The sequence below is a fragment of the Astyanax mexicanus genome, chromosome 8 (genome assembly GCF_023375975.1).
Source record: "Astyanax mexicanus isolate ESR-SI-001 chromosome 8, AstMex3_surface, whole genome shotgun sequence".
Taxonomy (NCBI): domain Eukaryota; kingdom Metazoa; phylum Chordata; class Actinopteri; order Characiformes; family Acestrorhamphidae; genus Astyanax; species Astyanax mexicanus.
The window spans coordinates 20829926-20847050 of NC_064415.1; the positions used below are offsets into that span (position 1 = coordinate 20829926).

Consider the following 17125-nt stretch of genomic DNA (forward strand, 5'->3'; position numbering starts at 1 on the left):
CCTCTTTTAAATGAGCCGAAGATGATTTCTTCTCTGTATTCCACTGGCAACAAAACACATTCATAAGAATAGCTCAGGTCCATTCCTTTCCTATTTATGTAGAATATTTTCAAAGCATTACGGAGCAGAATGGAACATTCAGGCTTTTTCAGCAGCTTTCCCATGGAGCCCACTGCTCCGCATAGCAGCTTCTTTTAGTTATGGTGCCATTACTCATTTATATGCCTTATGTTTATGCGATGAGAGGCAAGATAGATGACTTTTGGGGTTTCATCAGTATGTCTAAAAAGCCCCTAATTTCTGGAATGTTCCATTAGCCACTGGCCTATGGCGCTTTTGTCTCAAGATAATGGCTGAACATAAACCCTCTCAGATATTAGATATGCTACATGTGCCTTTTGAGGGCTGTTAAGAGCAGTGTGGTCTGAGCACTATCATAATAGTATTTTTTTTTATATTATGGCTAATCATCTAGCATTCGCTTTGTTTAGCCATTTGAAGCACTATGTGTTTTATGAATGTTCCATTCTCAAGATTGATTTTTCAGCTTTGCATAAACAATTGTGATCCATTTTTACAATCATACGCTTAGTGGATTTATTACACACACACACACAAATGCAAAACTGCACTCTGTCAGAATAATAGCAATAGAAGCAAATATAATCATTGATAAAAAATGCAGCAAGAGGGACTTGCTGGAATCAAAGGAAACTTTATATATGTGAATGTTATAATAAAATGTATAAGTGATCATATTAGTAGAGCAAAACAATAAGTTTGTTGTTAAGCTGTGCAGCTGAAAGGAGGCTTAGGTATCCTGTTTGCCTGCCTCTAGCCTGGATACAAGATGAGATGAGCTAGAGCATAGAGGTGTAAAGGTTCCAAATAGTATGGTATGTAGATGGTATGTAGATCCTACACACTTGTAGGTTGCTAAAGTTGGTGCCCCAACTGGTCACAAAATGCTTGATTGGCAATACATGTGGGCGAGCATTATCCTGCTTAAAAATGCTAGTTGGATGCACTCCCTTTAGATGCAACACATGTCTACAGGATGTGCTGCACATATCGCTAAACTGTTGGTGTACTTTGTATCTCTACTATGCAATGGCTCCCCATATCATCAGACCAGCAGTTGGGGCAGTGTGTAGAATTGTTGTATTGACATGCTCACCACAAGGCCTCCATACTCAAACTCAGCTGTGTCCAGTTCCCAAATAGAATCTGGTTTGACTGCAGAGCAATCCAGGTTTCTCATTCACTACATAACTGCAGTCGAAGATGGTGGTTGCTGGCTGATGGACTGCCAAGAGGGCAGGCAATGTTTGACAAATTGCCTGCCATCTAGGTTGTCTATTAGCTGTACTGCTTTTCTTCCAATGCACCCCTTATAAATCCTGTCAAATTGGTGCCTGTCAAATGTCTTTGTGTGTTGTAGACACATGGCAACAGTCAACGATCTCTCACCAGGAGGTACACTACTCACAAGTAGCCCCCTAAAGCCTTTTTATAGGGAGTAAGTCTAATCAGAGCACACAAGTGATCTTTTACATTATCTGCTTTTACATTAACTGAATACAGACTTTTGCAGAAATCCGACTGTGTTTATTTGGAGTTATTTTGTCAATGAGTGTAATTCCTTAAAACAGATGGGTGAACAAACTGTTGTACAGTATTTGGTAGCCACTAAAAGGAAATATTAAAACATGCCATGCCTGAGCCAGACTGGATCTTGAGCAAACTAGTGGGAGCGCTTGCTCTGTAACTGTGGAAGGAAAAGAAGCGAGAGAGAGAAAAAAAAAAGAAAAACACATAAATGCTCAGATAGAGAGAGACAGTGAAAGAGAGTGCAGTGGAAAGCGTAGTGAGAGAAGTAGAGAGATGAAAGAGGGAAATTGGAAGAATTTAGGGTATTATTCGTTTGTGAAGGTGCCGAAGCAGTGTTAGTGTGGTTTTGTGAGCTGTCAGTGTGGAGTCTGGTCCCTGGGGCGCTTTGAGATTGCACTCGCTTTAAACGGCACCCTGGAAACAGCGATAGAAACAGCTTCATTCAGGCCATCCTCAAGCGCTCCTGCAGCACACCCCCATTCAAGGCCGTCCTCTCGCATTCTTGCACCAAACCTCATTCAAACCACTGTCTCACTCTGTTGGACCAAACCTCATTCCAACCAAACCACACAAAAGCAACGTTTAGTGCAGGCCCAGCATCATGTATCTGCAACACATCCTCCTCTGTAGTTTACTCTGAGATATTGACTGTTATTACTTTTGCATTTGTACATCATGTATATTTGCACAAGATTTAACCGTCAGTTGTATTAAACTCAGTATGCAGGAAATGAATGTACATCAGTATAAGCTTGGCACTACCACAGGTACATACCACAGAGAATCTGATTCTGTTAGTTCTGACCTTGTCATTTAATTGACTGAGAGGCATTCTGTGAGGGCCAATGAAATGGTAGTCTGACCAAGTCTCTTGTAAAATCACTCTGCCTTATCTGGCTATTACCTATCAATCACCATCTTTTCTTTGTAGCTGTAGACGAGTTAAAACCCATGTTACAAGCATTAAGTGAAACGCTGTGACAAATAACTTATTTTCCCTACAGCAAACACAAAGTCAAGGTGCAAGATACAATTCTAAAGAATGACTGCTGCTGTTTAAACCGATCAGCAAAACTAAGATACGTACAGTCATGGCTGAAAGTGTTGGCACCACTGAATACTTTCCAGAAAATGAAGTATTTCTCCCAGAAAATTATTGCAGTTACACATGTTTTGTTATAAACATGTTTATTTCCTTTGTGTGAAATACTTCATTTTCTGGAAAAAATTCAGGGGTGCCAACACTTTCGGCCATGACTGTATCAGTGGTAGCACAGTGGCCTTGTCTAATCAAACCATGAGGAAACAATCGCTGAATTTTACTAACTGTGTGCTGAGCTGAGATTATATACAGACCCATAAAATATTGCATTTCTCTACACATCAGGTAGAACGCAATGAGACATTCTCTGTTTATTTCTAATGATACTTACTGAGAGAAAGCAGTCTATAGGGCAATGCTAGAGTGCTTGAAGTTCCTGTTAATAAATACCATCTGCCTTGTGGATACAACCACAGCACACTAGTGCCAATCTCTCATAAAATAATATTAAACTCTTGCATATTAACTGAATGTAAATGTTTCACATATGAAAGATCCTCTTTAGGGACTCCCCACTAGTGAAGGCTATTACACCATACTACCAGGGCTGGGTGGGAGAAGGCTAGCATGTGCTTCCTCTGAGTCACGTAGGCAGCTGCTTGTTTTGAAACAGGACAGGCTCAGTTGCATTGTTGGGTATTGAATATGTATTAGATTTCTACCTGTTGTGTCACCATAGACGAACTGACAATTCTGTATTGACAGAATCATGTGCTGTTGTGTCCAAATGACAAAATGGATTGACAGGATTGCTCCAGAATTACTTGTAATAAAATGTAATAAAATATTTTTACATTGGCTTTCAGTGAAAGTAAAGAATGATTTTTCCTTCTTCTTTAAATTTGCCATTGCAGCATTTTGCAATATTAGTATTGCGCAGGACAATATTGTAAAAATGAACAGATTTCACAGCTCTGTGCAACTCTGATTCTATGTAAGTTCCCCTTTACCAGCAAGTGACTCCCTCAAGCTCCATAAACTGTTCAGATTTGCAATACAGCATTTCTTGTGCAACAGGAAGGTAAGGGGGTTGTTCTGCAGACATACAGCTTTGCTTTTCTGTTGTTTTCACAGTAAGGATGTTGAAAGGGAAGTCCTCGAAGAGCTGTTGATGTTTGACTGCCAAAGGAGCTTGAACTACCTTCCCTCCCCCTCTCTATCTCCCTCTTGATAGTGAAGTAATGATGAAGGGATGTGTGAGGGAGTGGAGCGCTAGAATCACCTTACCCATTTATCTCATTGCTCTATAATGAAGTCTGTGTAGTTGATCAATAGGTAATCATAACAGTGCGCTTGCTTTTATATATTTAATGAGTTTTCACAGGAGAAATGAGAGTTCTGGTGCTTTTGCAGTCACTCATTTGGTCTGCTTGTCAGTTTATACTGACTCCTGCTTACGTGGAAATATTTTTCACTAAAGCTGAAACTAGTCCACTAGTTCTTGGTGGGGTTTAGAAGATGTTTCCTGCTAAGACACTGTCTGTACTTTCCTAAGATCTGACCTACACTCTTAGATGTTCAGATCCTTTCCATCATAGTCTGAATCAGGAAATTAAATTTCCCATGCAAGAAGATTATTAGGCTATTATAATTCACAGTATTTTTGACATTTGAACTTTTGGTTGCTTCTCATTTTGCACAAAGAAAGCTGTTGAATGATTTCATCTGTTGTTTTGATAATTGGTGTAGGGTACATTTTGCTAAGTGTATTATATCACAGATATTGTGCTAAATACTAACCACAGCAGGCTAAATCCTACAGGAAGTAGGGTGAACTAGGGTGACAATATGTCCTCTTTTCCCAAGATGAATCTTATTTTCTAAATTGATTTTTAAATCTTATTTGGAATTGTCTGGAATTTCACATTGATCGTTTTATTTTCCAGTCATCACACATTATACAACTCTAAAGCATCTGTTCAGGTCCCGCCTTCTCATTATCACTAGATGTGCTGCAAGAATATTGCCAGCACTGCCATGTACAGTCTTCCTATTTGTACACACTGGACAAAGGAAAACCGAGAGATAAATGTTCACAGTGTTATGAACAATCCATGTTCAAATTTCAAAACCATTGTTTATAATGAAGGCATTCAATGCAGACAGGCACTTCATGACTCTGAGCACTCTCTGATTCATTAGCAGACAACAGAATTTTGACAGTACTAGCGACATTACATTAAAGCCATATCCAAAGCACAGAAATGAACAAAAGATAACATGACTTTAGTTTTACACAGGGGCAGTGAGACAGTCTTTTGTCTCATCCAACAAATGCCACGGTTAAGCTACTTTCGCTAGTTTGAGCCAGTTTGTGAAGTGATAGTAAACAGAGTAGACTGACACCAAGAGCGATAAATGACTAACTGCTTCATCTCACTCCAAAAATTAGAATCTGTATGTCAAAACAGCTGACATGAACCTCCAGCACCTCACACCTGGTCTGAGAAGCCCAACAAAAACGTTCTTCCTCAGGAAGCTTTAAAGATCTGGGCTCCCACAGAAAATGTTTTGGTGAATTTCAACGAGAGCTTCTGCGAAAACATTCTAACCAACTGTGTCACAGTGTGGTATGTCAGCTGCACGGCTGCCGAGCAAAAGGATCTGCATGCCGTGGTGAAGGCGGGCCAACGCTTTGTTGAAGCAGGGCTCCTTAACTCGGACTCTAATTACGTTAGCCGACTGAGGAAAAAGGCCAGCAGCATCTTCAAAGACACCACACGCCCCAGTCGCTCCCTGTTTGAACCTTTACTGTCAAGCAAACGGTTCAGGACAATAAGATCCAGCATCAATAGAGTAGGGAGCAGCTTCTTTCCCAGAGCTGTGGCCTCCATCATAGCCCTCCTGGCCCTACCAAAGACCTGGCCCTGAGGACTGTGAGCACATACACACACACACACACAAATATGACATACACATACAGGGTACATGCACTCACCCACCTTTACCCGCAGAGACATTTTAAAAAATACACAGATCAGCCTTAACATAATAACACCATAAGGTGGTGTTAAGTGAGTAATATACATAATACAGGGGTACCTTTCTCATTACAGTTGTACATGTCAGTAGGTGAGATATACATTATTGATTAGTCATAACATTAACACCATCTCTTTGTCACACTTCTTGCCCATTATATAAGCTCCATTTACCATACAGGAGCACTGCGAAGTGCTATAATTGCAGCACTAAAGGTCGCTAATGGTGTGTGTAGAGAATAAGAAAGATCTAAATGACTTTAACAATAACAAAGTAGTAATGGCAAGTGACAGGGTCAGAACATTTCCAAAACATCAGGCACGTCTTGTGAAATATTCTCAGTACGCAGTGGTCAGTGCTTTGAGGTAGGACAACCAGTGAACCGGCAGCAGGGTCATATATGCCTGAGGCTCATTGATGTGCATGGATAGCGAATGCAAACAAAAGCATCTGGTCCAATCCCACAGAAGAGCTACTGTAGGAGCAGCTGAATTGCTTGGTGAGTCAGAACTGTTTTGGTGGCGCTCAGGGACCCACTTATTATTAGGCAGGAATATTTAATAATGTGCTTCGGTTGTGGAACTTAGGCTTCTGTTTATGTTATGAGGTGGTATCTTGTGAATTAGGCTGAATTCTGGCCAACATACTCAAGGCAAAGTGGAGTGAATTATTAGAGTTTAAGCAAGGACTAAAAGGAGGTGCCAAATGGATGGAACATTCAATTTTCAGTCACGACCCACTTCTTAAAGAATACAAACCAAACAAATTATTATTTTAAACATATATTTGCATGCAAATGGAATTTAAGAGCATTCTTTTAAGAAACTGATGATGCACATGACAACTACTCATTACTCATCATCAACCGCTTTATCCATTAAGGGTCGCGGGGAGCCTATACCAGCAGGCATTGGGCAGAAGGCAGGATACTCCCTGGACAGGCCGCCAATCCATCGCAGGGCAGACAGACACAGACAGACAAACAGACACATTCATTCACACACACACCTAAGAGGCAATTTCAATCAAGTTCCAATTAGCCTGAATTCTCCTGTGGGAGGAAACCGGAAAACCCGGAGGAAACCCACGCAGACACGGGGAGAACATGCAAACTCCACACAGAAAGACCCGGGTCGCCCCAGCCGGGAATCGAACTCAGGCCATCTTACTGTGAGGGGCGGAATTGCTACCCACTGCGCCACCGTGCCACCCATGAAAACTACATGTATATAAAACTTACTACAGTAAAATGAAATATCAAAACTGCACAAAATAAATAAGGCCACAAATCCCACAAATCGCCATATCGTATCATACGCAATATTTTTGTGCTGTTTTTAGCAAAAGAAAAATTCACACTGTTCTCATTTCCCATTATATATCATTTACTTCTGTTACAAATCTAATAAAATTCTTATATTTTTTTAAATATCTCAGTTAGGGGTGTCCAATATCATGTCTTATGGAACAATAACATTTTCATTTTGTTGCAGTAGTGTATTCTTTGAATGTTTTGTCATACTGCCAGGAGTATCGCAAAAATACAGTGAAATGTCATATAGTTTTTGGGCCATATCGCCCAATACAAAATTAGATATTTCACTTCTCTGCATATTTCTGCATTCAGAGTACAGAGTAAGAAAGTCTCTTTTTCCCAATATTTTTATTTCCATTAATAACATCACTTTTGGATCCTGACCCACCAGTTGAGAATCACTTCTGCTGACTTTTGCTATTTGGCAGTTCAATGTATACCCCATGTGTGGGAAACTCTGGAAGGTGTCTTTATATTTGTGCTACTCCAGGAGAAAAGGGCACGACTACACAAACTTAGAGGGAGAAAGAGAGTGATAGAGAGAGAAAGAGAGAGAGAGAATAATAATCTTTCTCATAGACGAAGGATCTCTGAATTTCACCCAAGCCATGTAATTGAAAATCCTGGTCAGAAGAGCGAGACCCCTTTAGAGAATCCCAGTGGAAAGTGGTGCACAATTGAACGCCCAGGGGACTGTGGATATGTCAACCAGAGAAAGGTCATTCTTTCAGTCTCTCTCTGTTTGGCTGGCGGTTAACCTCAATCCTGCTTTGGCCTTCTCTGAAATGTCCCCTTCTCTCTCTGTCTCACTCTCTCTGTCTCTCTCTCTCTTTTTGTTGATGAGGGTAATGCCATGTATTAGCTCATGGCTAATGCTTTCCTTAAACCCATTAGGTTTGGTAAATGGTTTTCTCAGCGGAGGTCAGATATTGTGATGATTGACTTTGTGTGTGAGTGTGTGCGTTTGTGGTTGTGTGGGGTTGTGTATAGCTCGTCAAGCAACAGGTCGTGCTGTGACCTACCGCTGTGGCATGGTCACATGGTTTGTGTGGACTTGGAGATAATGTGTACTGCTGGGAAAAAAAAGCTGCAGTATGAGCAAACACAGCTGAATTGGATTTACTTACAGAACGTGGCAGTGATGCTTTATGATTGACAGCTTACAGTGAGTTTAGAGGGTGTGGAGGACAGATGAAAGAGGAGATGTGCGCAGCATCAGAAGAATAAAGAGATGAAAAGAACCTAAAGAGAATGTGGATCTGAGAGAGACTCTCTTACTCCCCCTCTCTCCAATCAATTCCATCGCTTCCTTTTTAGTCGCCGAGGTATTTCATCAACTCAGGCCATAAATGGATATTGCTAGGACGGTAATGATCTTATTTTTCCACATTTGTGCTTGGTGACAGCCCTGGGTGAAGAGCTGTTATGGACAGATAAGCCCGAGTTCAAGCAGGGAGGGGGAACGCTTATGTGTTTCTCTTGGCAGTATGAGTCGCCCATTAAACATGGCTGTCACTGGGAGACAGAGAAAGAGCGGGAGCGAAAGAGATTTCCTGGCCCGTGGTAACCTGAACTCACCTTCATCTTCTAAAGAAATCTTAGAGCAGTTATTGATATTCACAGCACCTTACAAAGAATACCTGATTGAGCTGCACTGCTTTTGGAGTTCCCAGTTCTGGATGTTCAGCCTCAGTGTATTCAGCTCAAGGCAAGACATGTTTTAAGACCCCCAAAGATGACAGATGTGATCTATGGAATAATTCATGTTGTTGAATATTCCCCCTAATTGCCTGTGATTAATGGAAAGCAAAAGTTTGACCCATTGACCACAATTAAATTCCACTGTAGAGCTGATGAGCCTAATAGCCAGTCTAAGCCAATTAGATGTTGTATTGAGCAATATGGATGAGCCTGACCTTCGTATGTGGTGATTTTCAGAAAAATGGGTTCTATTAACCTAATATACTTATTCCCATATGCTTCAAAACATGCATAACTGCGTACAGAAAGACATATCAGTGATTTTACAATGGTTCCAGGCAGATAGACAAACCTACTTAAACCTCCCAATGAATATGAATACATGCAAATAGTAATAAATGTATTTAAATGCAAATTGAATTCCTGTAGTCTTTTTGTCAATGAAGTCATGTGTGTGACTTTGTTTCAGCAGGAAAGGACCGAGGGCGAAGAGTGAAGGCCCACTGGCTGCCACACAGAACGGTACAAAAAGATAGAGGAGCACCTATACAGGTAAGGATTACACTCTTGATCGACCAAGCAGCAATTCTTTAATTAAAGAATTTTTTAAATAAAAAAGATTAATGTAGTATGTAAATTTGGTTAAAAAAAAAACATAGCACCCCTACACCCAACAACAGTTTAAACATTTGCACAGTTATCTATTCACGATTTAAATATTCCATATGTTTTATTTATGGGGTTACAAAGAAATATTGATACTTATACATACTTTTTTGGTTTTATCATGTTATATTATTATTTCTCTGAAACATATTGAGATTTGAGTTTTTGTCATTTTTAGTCCTCCATCGCTGATTATTACATTAAGGGGTTTGTGAGACTGGTTATGATAAATCTAGCATTTTACCATTTTGCCACTGGTATATACATGTACAAATAGTTGTTAGAGGACCTAAAATAAAGCATTAAACACATATAAAGAAATTGGACAATAAATGTTTTATTCATTAATCAAAAAGAAGCAACAAAAATAGTTCAATTCATAGTTGTTTTTATGTTCACTTTTATACATAATAAAATTGCAGAACTATGTACTTTAAACTTCTGTATTTTTAATATACAAGTTTGTTCCAGAAATCAGGAAGATGAACCTAGTTCTTGTTTTATTTTTAGATCATGTAAGCAGCAGTAGCCTTTCTGCAAACGCATGTGTCTTCTGCTGTCGTTTCTGTCTGGCCCAGAATTGAACACACATATTTCTTCTGCTTCTGTTCATAGAAAAACAGATGTGATTACTGTTTCCTGTGAGAAATGGGCTTCCTGCACTCAGTCAGATCTATAGGCCAGCCAACCTGTTTCAAGACAGGAGATGGCTTAGACAGTCTGCACACACACAGTTTAACATACGAGAAAGCATTATTTAAAACATGTTTTAAAAAATTATAGTGGATTATTTTTGTTTCATAATTTGTTTCAATTTTAGAGCTTTTACCAAGTTCTTAGACATTCATCAGATAGTTGGGTTCGTGGCTTTTCTATAGGTCATCTATAGGAAGGACCAGGTAATTCAACTTTCTAAGCTTGATATGACAACCATGGGCACCTCTAAAAGCTGCCTATCACTGTAAAGTATTTACCAGACTGGAGTGGTGGTGCACTACCGGTGTTCTACCTGATCAAATATGACCCCTAAACAATAGTCATCAGAGCAAAAACCTTTTTTACATCCTCACCAAAAAAATGCAGTATCAACCCTAAATAAGGTCTGTTGAGTGATGAAGTTAAAATAGAACTTATTGGCTGCACTTAGCAAATGTATATTTGGAGAAAAGAAGGTGCAGAATGTCATGGAAAGAACACCAACTGCTAAGCATGGGTGTGGATCAGTCATGCTGTATCGTAGTGAAGAGAAAGCTGAGGGAAAAATTACAAATGAAAAAATGTCTTCTGCAGGAGGATGACATCCACAAAGGACTCCATCAAGAGCCATTCCCCTAAAACCCCTTGATCTTACCAACACTAAAATTCCAATAGACCTCTAAAGATGTAAGGCATGTCCAAGACTCTTGCACAACTTGAAAGCTTTTGCAATCACGCATGGGCAGAAATCTTCCAAATAAGATCTAAAAGACTCCTAACTGCATATTTAAAGTATTTACAAGCTGTGATACTTGCCAAAGAGGGTTTCACTACTTACTGACCATCCAGGTTGCCTTTATTTGTTTGATATTTTGAAACTGTAAAAGATGAAAATAAAAAAATAATAATTTTACCTAGGGTCTCTTATCAGAGCCTCCCTCACTTATTAACCTATCCACTGGCTATATCCAATGGATTATGTGACCTTTGCACATTTCTGACCTACTTGGCATGATGTGAAGCACCAAACAGGCTAGAAATGTCAGGCTAAACAAGGACTATGAATGACAAAATGGATCATACTTTTTTGCATGCATCATCATATCCTGCACAGGACAGGTGACATTCATGTGACATAGCTGATCGAACGGATGCTGTTTAGTATTGTATACTGCACGTATGTGTCCGTGTGCATGTGTGTGGCAGTGCTGGGATGAATAAAAGAGGGTGGTTTGGTGTAACAGCATGGCCCTTTTAGCCTGGCTCCAGCAACCAGTAGTGCCTTTGACCCAGATGTTGATGAAACAAGTGTGTGCTGATGTGGAGGTTTATTAGTGTAAATATGAAAGGCAGTAGATGTACTGCTCCCTTCGTAATGGGATTGCCTAATTAAGCTTCTAAAGCTAAACCAGGATTTGGCATCTGAAATGAATAATAAATCACATGTAACAGTTTTTTTATTTCTGGCATTTTTATAGTTTCCAATAGTAGGTGGATTTAATTAGCAGCAGGATGACAGCTTTATTTAAGCAAGCATTGAGGGCAAAGACTGCTGTAATCACGATATTCAAAGATTTTTCTCAATTTCCAATTTAGTTCTCAGATCTGATTCTGATGATAGTGTCTTTAAAGTTATTTGGCATATCAAAGAGGTATGTAATCTCATAGTATACATTGTTGAATAATGAAAGTTCGGTACACTAAACTAAACCTTAAAATACTGTTGCATCCTCCTTCAAAAGAAAACAGGACTGCAAAACAACCTTATTCCAGAAACCCAACAGTCGTTGACCCCCAAAATTACATTAAATCAGCCCACTAGCAAAAAAGGTGAAAAGGTAAAACACAATGGCGACTTCTTGATCTTATTGTGTTGTTGATACTAGAGAGCAGCACATCACCACCAGATTCTGCTAGTAATGGGAAAACAGGCTGCTACACAAACCAGACTTTGTGACCACTGCTTTTCCTGACCTGTCATCTGCTGAAGGTAATCTCAGACTTAACTTGGCTAATAACTGCCCATCTCTTCATCATGTCTATCTAGGAAGACTAGGGAAGAAGGTGTCAAGTTTGCGCTTCCCTTCTGTAGACAGTAGTACAGAAAAAGCCACAGTAACAAGGCTTTGTATTTAACTCACATTTCCAGAACAAGTCACGTCTGTAGGTGATGTGCTGCTTTCAATATCAACAGCACACTATTTTCCCAAAGTAGCTGTTTGCATTATATTGTTTGGCCGACTTTGATTAGGCCTTTCACTAGTAGGCTGAGTATATGTACATTTTGGATGGTGTGAATTAAAACACTTGATCATGTGAAGGTTATTGAATGGATTAAAATACTGGCAACAGTTTACCACAGGGTGCAATAGCAGCGATTTTTGAAAATCCTTTCATTTCTGGCATACAGTTCTTAGCAAGGGAAGGTGTAAGAAGTGGCAGTAAGAACTTGTGGGTCTGTGTTAGGATGTGCATGGAGAAGGCTGTAGTAAACCAGTGAACAGCAGTAAAGAATAAGCTTAGGAAATTTTGAAAAGCAGGTGTGAGACAGTCATTAATGTTAGAGAAGCACAATATAATGTGGAAAGACTCTCTGTGTGCTATATCTATGGTTTGTTTTTTTAGTTGATTGTATTTGGACTCTTGGACTGGCAGGGTATGAAATAAAAGGGCTATGATTTGAAAAGATCAGCCTTTTTTTCACAAAGCTCTGCAAAAATCATGTCTGTCACATTAAGATGAAAAATTGGATTTTTGCCACTTCAGCTCTTTATGTGAATGAAGACTGAACTACATACTGTCCAGACCAAATGGATGTAGATATGAGTGAATCTGAGAGCTTCTCAGATTTGTGTTTAGCATAGTTTTGGACAGTTCTGTGATTCACCAGTGAAATATTATTTAGTCTAGGCTTAGGAAAAACTGGCTCCTGATGTGTCAGCAATGGAAATGTAATATAGTGGCCACTGTACTTAACATGCTCGACTCAAAACTTAATGTAATGAAGAAATCAGACAGCCAGTCTGAGTTATTTGAATAGCTATGCGTTTTTGTGGCTGTTGTGGTTGGGTGGAAAAATATTGAGCACAGGCACACCTACCTAAGAGTGCTGGGTCCAGACTACAGCCACTCATAGACTGTTTCTCACAGGACTGCAGCAGGAAATCACAGGAACAGCTGTTGTGTGCACTGCACTGGCACCTGGATGCTTACTCTTGTCAATGTTGCACAAATATCATGTTTTCTGAGAAGTTGTTGAGTGTTCTGAATGCTAAATACCATAAACCTCAGGCACAGGATCATTTGTGCTAATTCATGTTGTCAGATTTGTCCAAATAAGGAAGGGTTTCGTTCTTTTCTACTAAAAATAGCAGAAATAGTCAGTCATAAGTAATAGCCACGTTTCTTTGAATTGCACTCTCTCTCGTTCTCTTTCGTCCTTGGTTGGTTTATTTCTGTCTTTTTTTTTTCTTTCTTTTTCTCTCCTTCATTCTCTGTCTCATTTTCACTCAGCCTCATGCAGTCTCTAGATCACTTCACAGTTAGCCTCTCACTCACACTCTCACACACAGACATGCACACACGCACACACACACACACACACACACACATACACACAGAGATCATGAGAGATTTTGGCCTCTTGACTGGACTTGTTGCTGTTCTGCTGATGAGGTAATGAGTCACGGAGCTGTTTGGAGTGGAACTGAATGCGTGTCATGCGGATGTAATTTTACTCACACACACACACACACACACACACACACACATGAGCATGCTCCTCCCTGAGAACAGGGGCCAGGGAGAAGGCTGTCTGCCAGACTACTCAGAAACAGAAAACCGTTAGATACTCGACGAGAATGAAGTGGCCTCCTGCTTGCCTCCTTTCCAGTGTGCACTGGGATTAGAGCTGCAGTTTTTACTTTCCAGATGCATTTGGAAGTAAACTCTCCCATCCTCATACTCCCTCCCCTAACTGTAGTTTATTTACTACTTAAATAACATAGTGCAACTAGGGGTGCGTGATGTTTAAAAAATATTATACCGTGATATTTAAAGACGTTATGATGATACACGATAGGGCTATAAAATAAATCATATTTTTATTGTTATCATGCTATGAGTTTACACTATAAGCACATAGAAAGAGCTGCAGTAACATTGAGAATAACAGCAAACTACAATTATGGTACCACTTTAAAATAAGACTACCTTTTATAAAGGGTTTATAAATAGTTTACAATTCGTTTATCAATGGTTACTAATTAGGTTGTAAATGCCTTAAAAATCATTAATAATCAGTTATAACACATATGTCGAAAGAGCAACAATGACCTGTTGTTTGACAAATAGTGAACCCACAGCCATCTACATTGTTGCCCTTTCTACGTATGTGTTATAAGTGATCATTAATGTAATGATTTTTAAAGCATTTACAACCTAACCATTAATAAACTAATTGTAAGCCATTTATAAACCCGTTATAAAGGTAGTCTTATTTTAAATTATATTACCTGTGGTCAGCAATAGAGGGAGCTCTTTATACTACAGACTGTGGTCACCTGACAAACAAGACTGGAGGCAGAGTGAGGTAGAGATTTACAGTGGACGCTCACATACCAAATTATTTTTTAATCTAAAACAAATGGGTGCAGCCAAACTAAAGGCCAATTTATATTTCTGCGTTGAACCTACGCCATAGCCTACGCGTATCCAGTGAGAGTGTGCTACGCAGCGGAGCAGGTTTATACTTCTGTGTGCAGGTATCATTGGCTCTGCTTCCCTCTGGAGTTTAAACCACAAAGGGTTCATTACGCTGTAGGTTTGATGCAGAAGTATAAATTGGGCTTAACTTGTTTAAGAAGCTTAAATTAATTTATCATCTTTAATTTTAATAAAAAAATAAAATAGATAAAGAAATTACTGCACTCGTTTCTTTTGTGAAAATATCAGCAGATTCTACACATTGGCCCCGCTGATGAGAGGTGATCCTAGATCTTAGCATTTTTACCCCGGAATGCCTGATGAAATGAAAACCATTAAGTGGTCACACTATTTATAGTTCTACTTCCAATAACTCTTTATATAGGCTGACCTTATTTTGGTTTTTAAAAAACGAGGACACTGGGGACACACAGATGCCTGCTTTGATTAGAATGTTGGGGCTTGTGGGCTTTAAATAGGTCTATGTTGTAGAATTGTGGCAGTGTGTTAATGTATGAGAGTTCAATTAGAGTTAAAACTCTAAAATTATGCAACAGTGTTGATAAAATTTAATATATTAATATATTAACAAACAATTTCCTTTCACTTCACAAAGTAATAAAAAATATAATAATAATAATAATAATAATATAAATCAGGCAGTTGCCAGTGAAAAATCACAACTTTGCTGGATTGGGTTGGTTTTCTTAGACTACACATAAGCACGTAAGCATAGTCTATGACTAGGCGTAATCAGTGTCCCAGAAACCAAACCTAAATGTCTAAATTGTTCTCCTGGTGATATAAGGCTATAGTTGTGTGTGTGTGTGTCTGTGTGTGTGATATAAGGCAATAATTGTGTGTGATGTTGATTTGATTATTGATTTGTAAGTCAGTGCTTTTAGGCCTTTCAGCATAGTTGGTTCCACTGAGACAAGACCACAGCACTATAGGATATTTCTGTTTATTTACTTTTTCATTCATGCAGTTTTAGGATGTGGTCTTCTGTTCTCTTCTTCTCTCTTTGGGAAGAAGTTTGACTTTTGCTGTATACCATGGAAGCTAAAGAACTGACCCAGGGGATATATGTGCATGTCAAGCCTTCTGCATTGACTGTGAATAGGATTTTTGCCAGAGTTGCTTGTCTGTTTGAATGCACAATTCTAGCCAGAAACCACCAGTCACAGTCATTACCACCCAGTGCTCTGTCCACTGTGGGTGGTAATGTGTTCTATGACTTCTTCACAAAACACATTTGACACTGTGGTTTGAGGAATGTTAAATGCCCACACAACTTTATTGAATTGAACGTGCCATTCGTCTGGTACTCAGTGTCAGGCCTTGTCAACCTCACTCACAAGTTAAAACCTTGCAACTTATAGAAGTGTAGGTGTTGCCAGTCTGTCCCCTGAGGTAACACTTGATGATTGACTTACATATTCATATCCCATGACATTTATCATGTCAGTATGGAGTTGTGGCTATGAGAAGGTGGGACCTGAAAGTGTAGAAGCAAATGTAGAAGAAAATGCTTCTGTAAAATTAATGCAAAATCCCTGATATTTTACATAATTTTGAAAGCTGTTTAAGATCCCCAAAAGAGGTCCGGAATGTCCGGAATAAAGAGGACACCCTTATCTTTATAGATCTCAGAAGTGTGATCCTAGATTAAACAACAAAAAGAAGAAAACAAAGAAAAGCCAGTCTCCTTGCCTTCCATTGAATTTGCACTACCATCCCTGTGGGCTACAGTATCATCATAAATCAGAGAATGTCATTAGCGTATTGGACACACTATCATCATCTATCACAATATGGCGTGATTACATTCATGTGGAACTATTTTGAGCCCCTAGGGCTCGACAGATAACAGTCTGCATGTTCTAATAGTCCTTATTTACTTTATCTGATCAATAAAACAAAGATTTACCTTCAGCAATTGAAAATCCGGCACCTTCGCAACCTCATAGCTTCTCAAATCCCTTCAGAATTCTCTCTGACATGAAATAGAAGCGTTGCCTCACACTCTTCTTATGAAAACACTCCTCTAATTCCCTGAAATGTTGACCAGGCTCCAAGAAAACAGGGGGAGAGTAGGGGATAAACATATGAAGAGAAAAATAAGAGGCAGGGAGAGAAAGGATGGGGATGTGTAGAGGGAGAAAGGGAGAGCTATCAGTGCTGCTTTTCACCTCTGTCGTTTCAGAGGAACTGTGATCATATATAAACATTAGCGCAGGCTGTATACAGAGGGGACCGGAGCCGGCCAGAGAGAAAGAGAGAGGCAGAGGGGGACAGAAAGAGGGATTTTCAAGGTTATGTGGGAGGGGGCTGGAGAAACAAAAATA

General features: G+C 39.4%; 1 protein-coding gene across 3 annotated transcripts in view; it reads left to right on the top strand.

The window, feature by feature from the left end:
- The window catches only part of adam19a (ADAM metallopeptidase domain 19a), a 138936-nt gene that overhangs the window by 5267 nt on the left and 116544 nt on the right, over window positions 1-17125 (top strand). For 2 of the 3 annotated variants that reach the window (XM_007242048.4, XM_007242047.4), the window contains exon 2: window positions 9181-9263. In XM_007242048.4, the coding sequence (XP_007242110.3) occupies window positions 9181-9263 (83 nt within the window). The remainder of the gene's footprint in view (window positions 1-9180; window positions 9264-17125) is intronic. The other variant, XM_015603985.3, reaches the window with a different exon arrangement.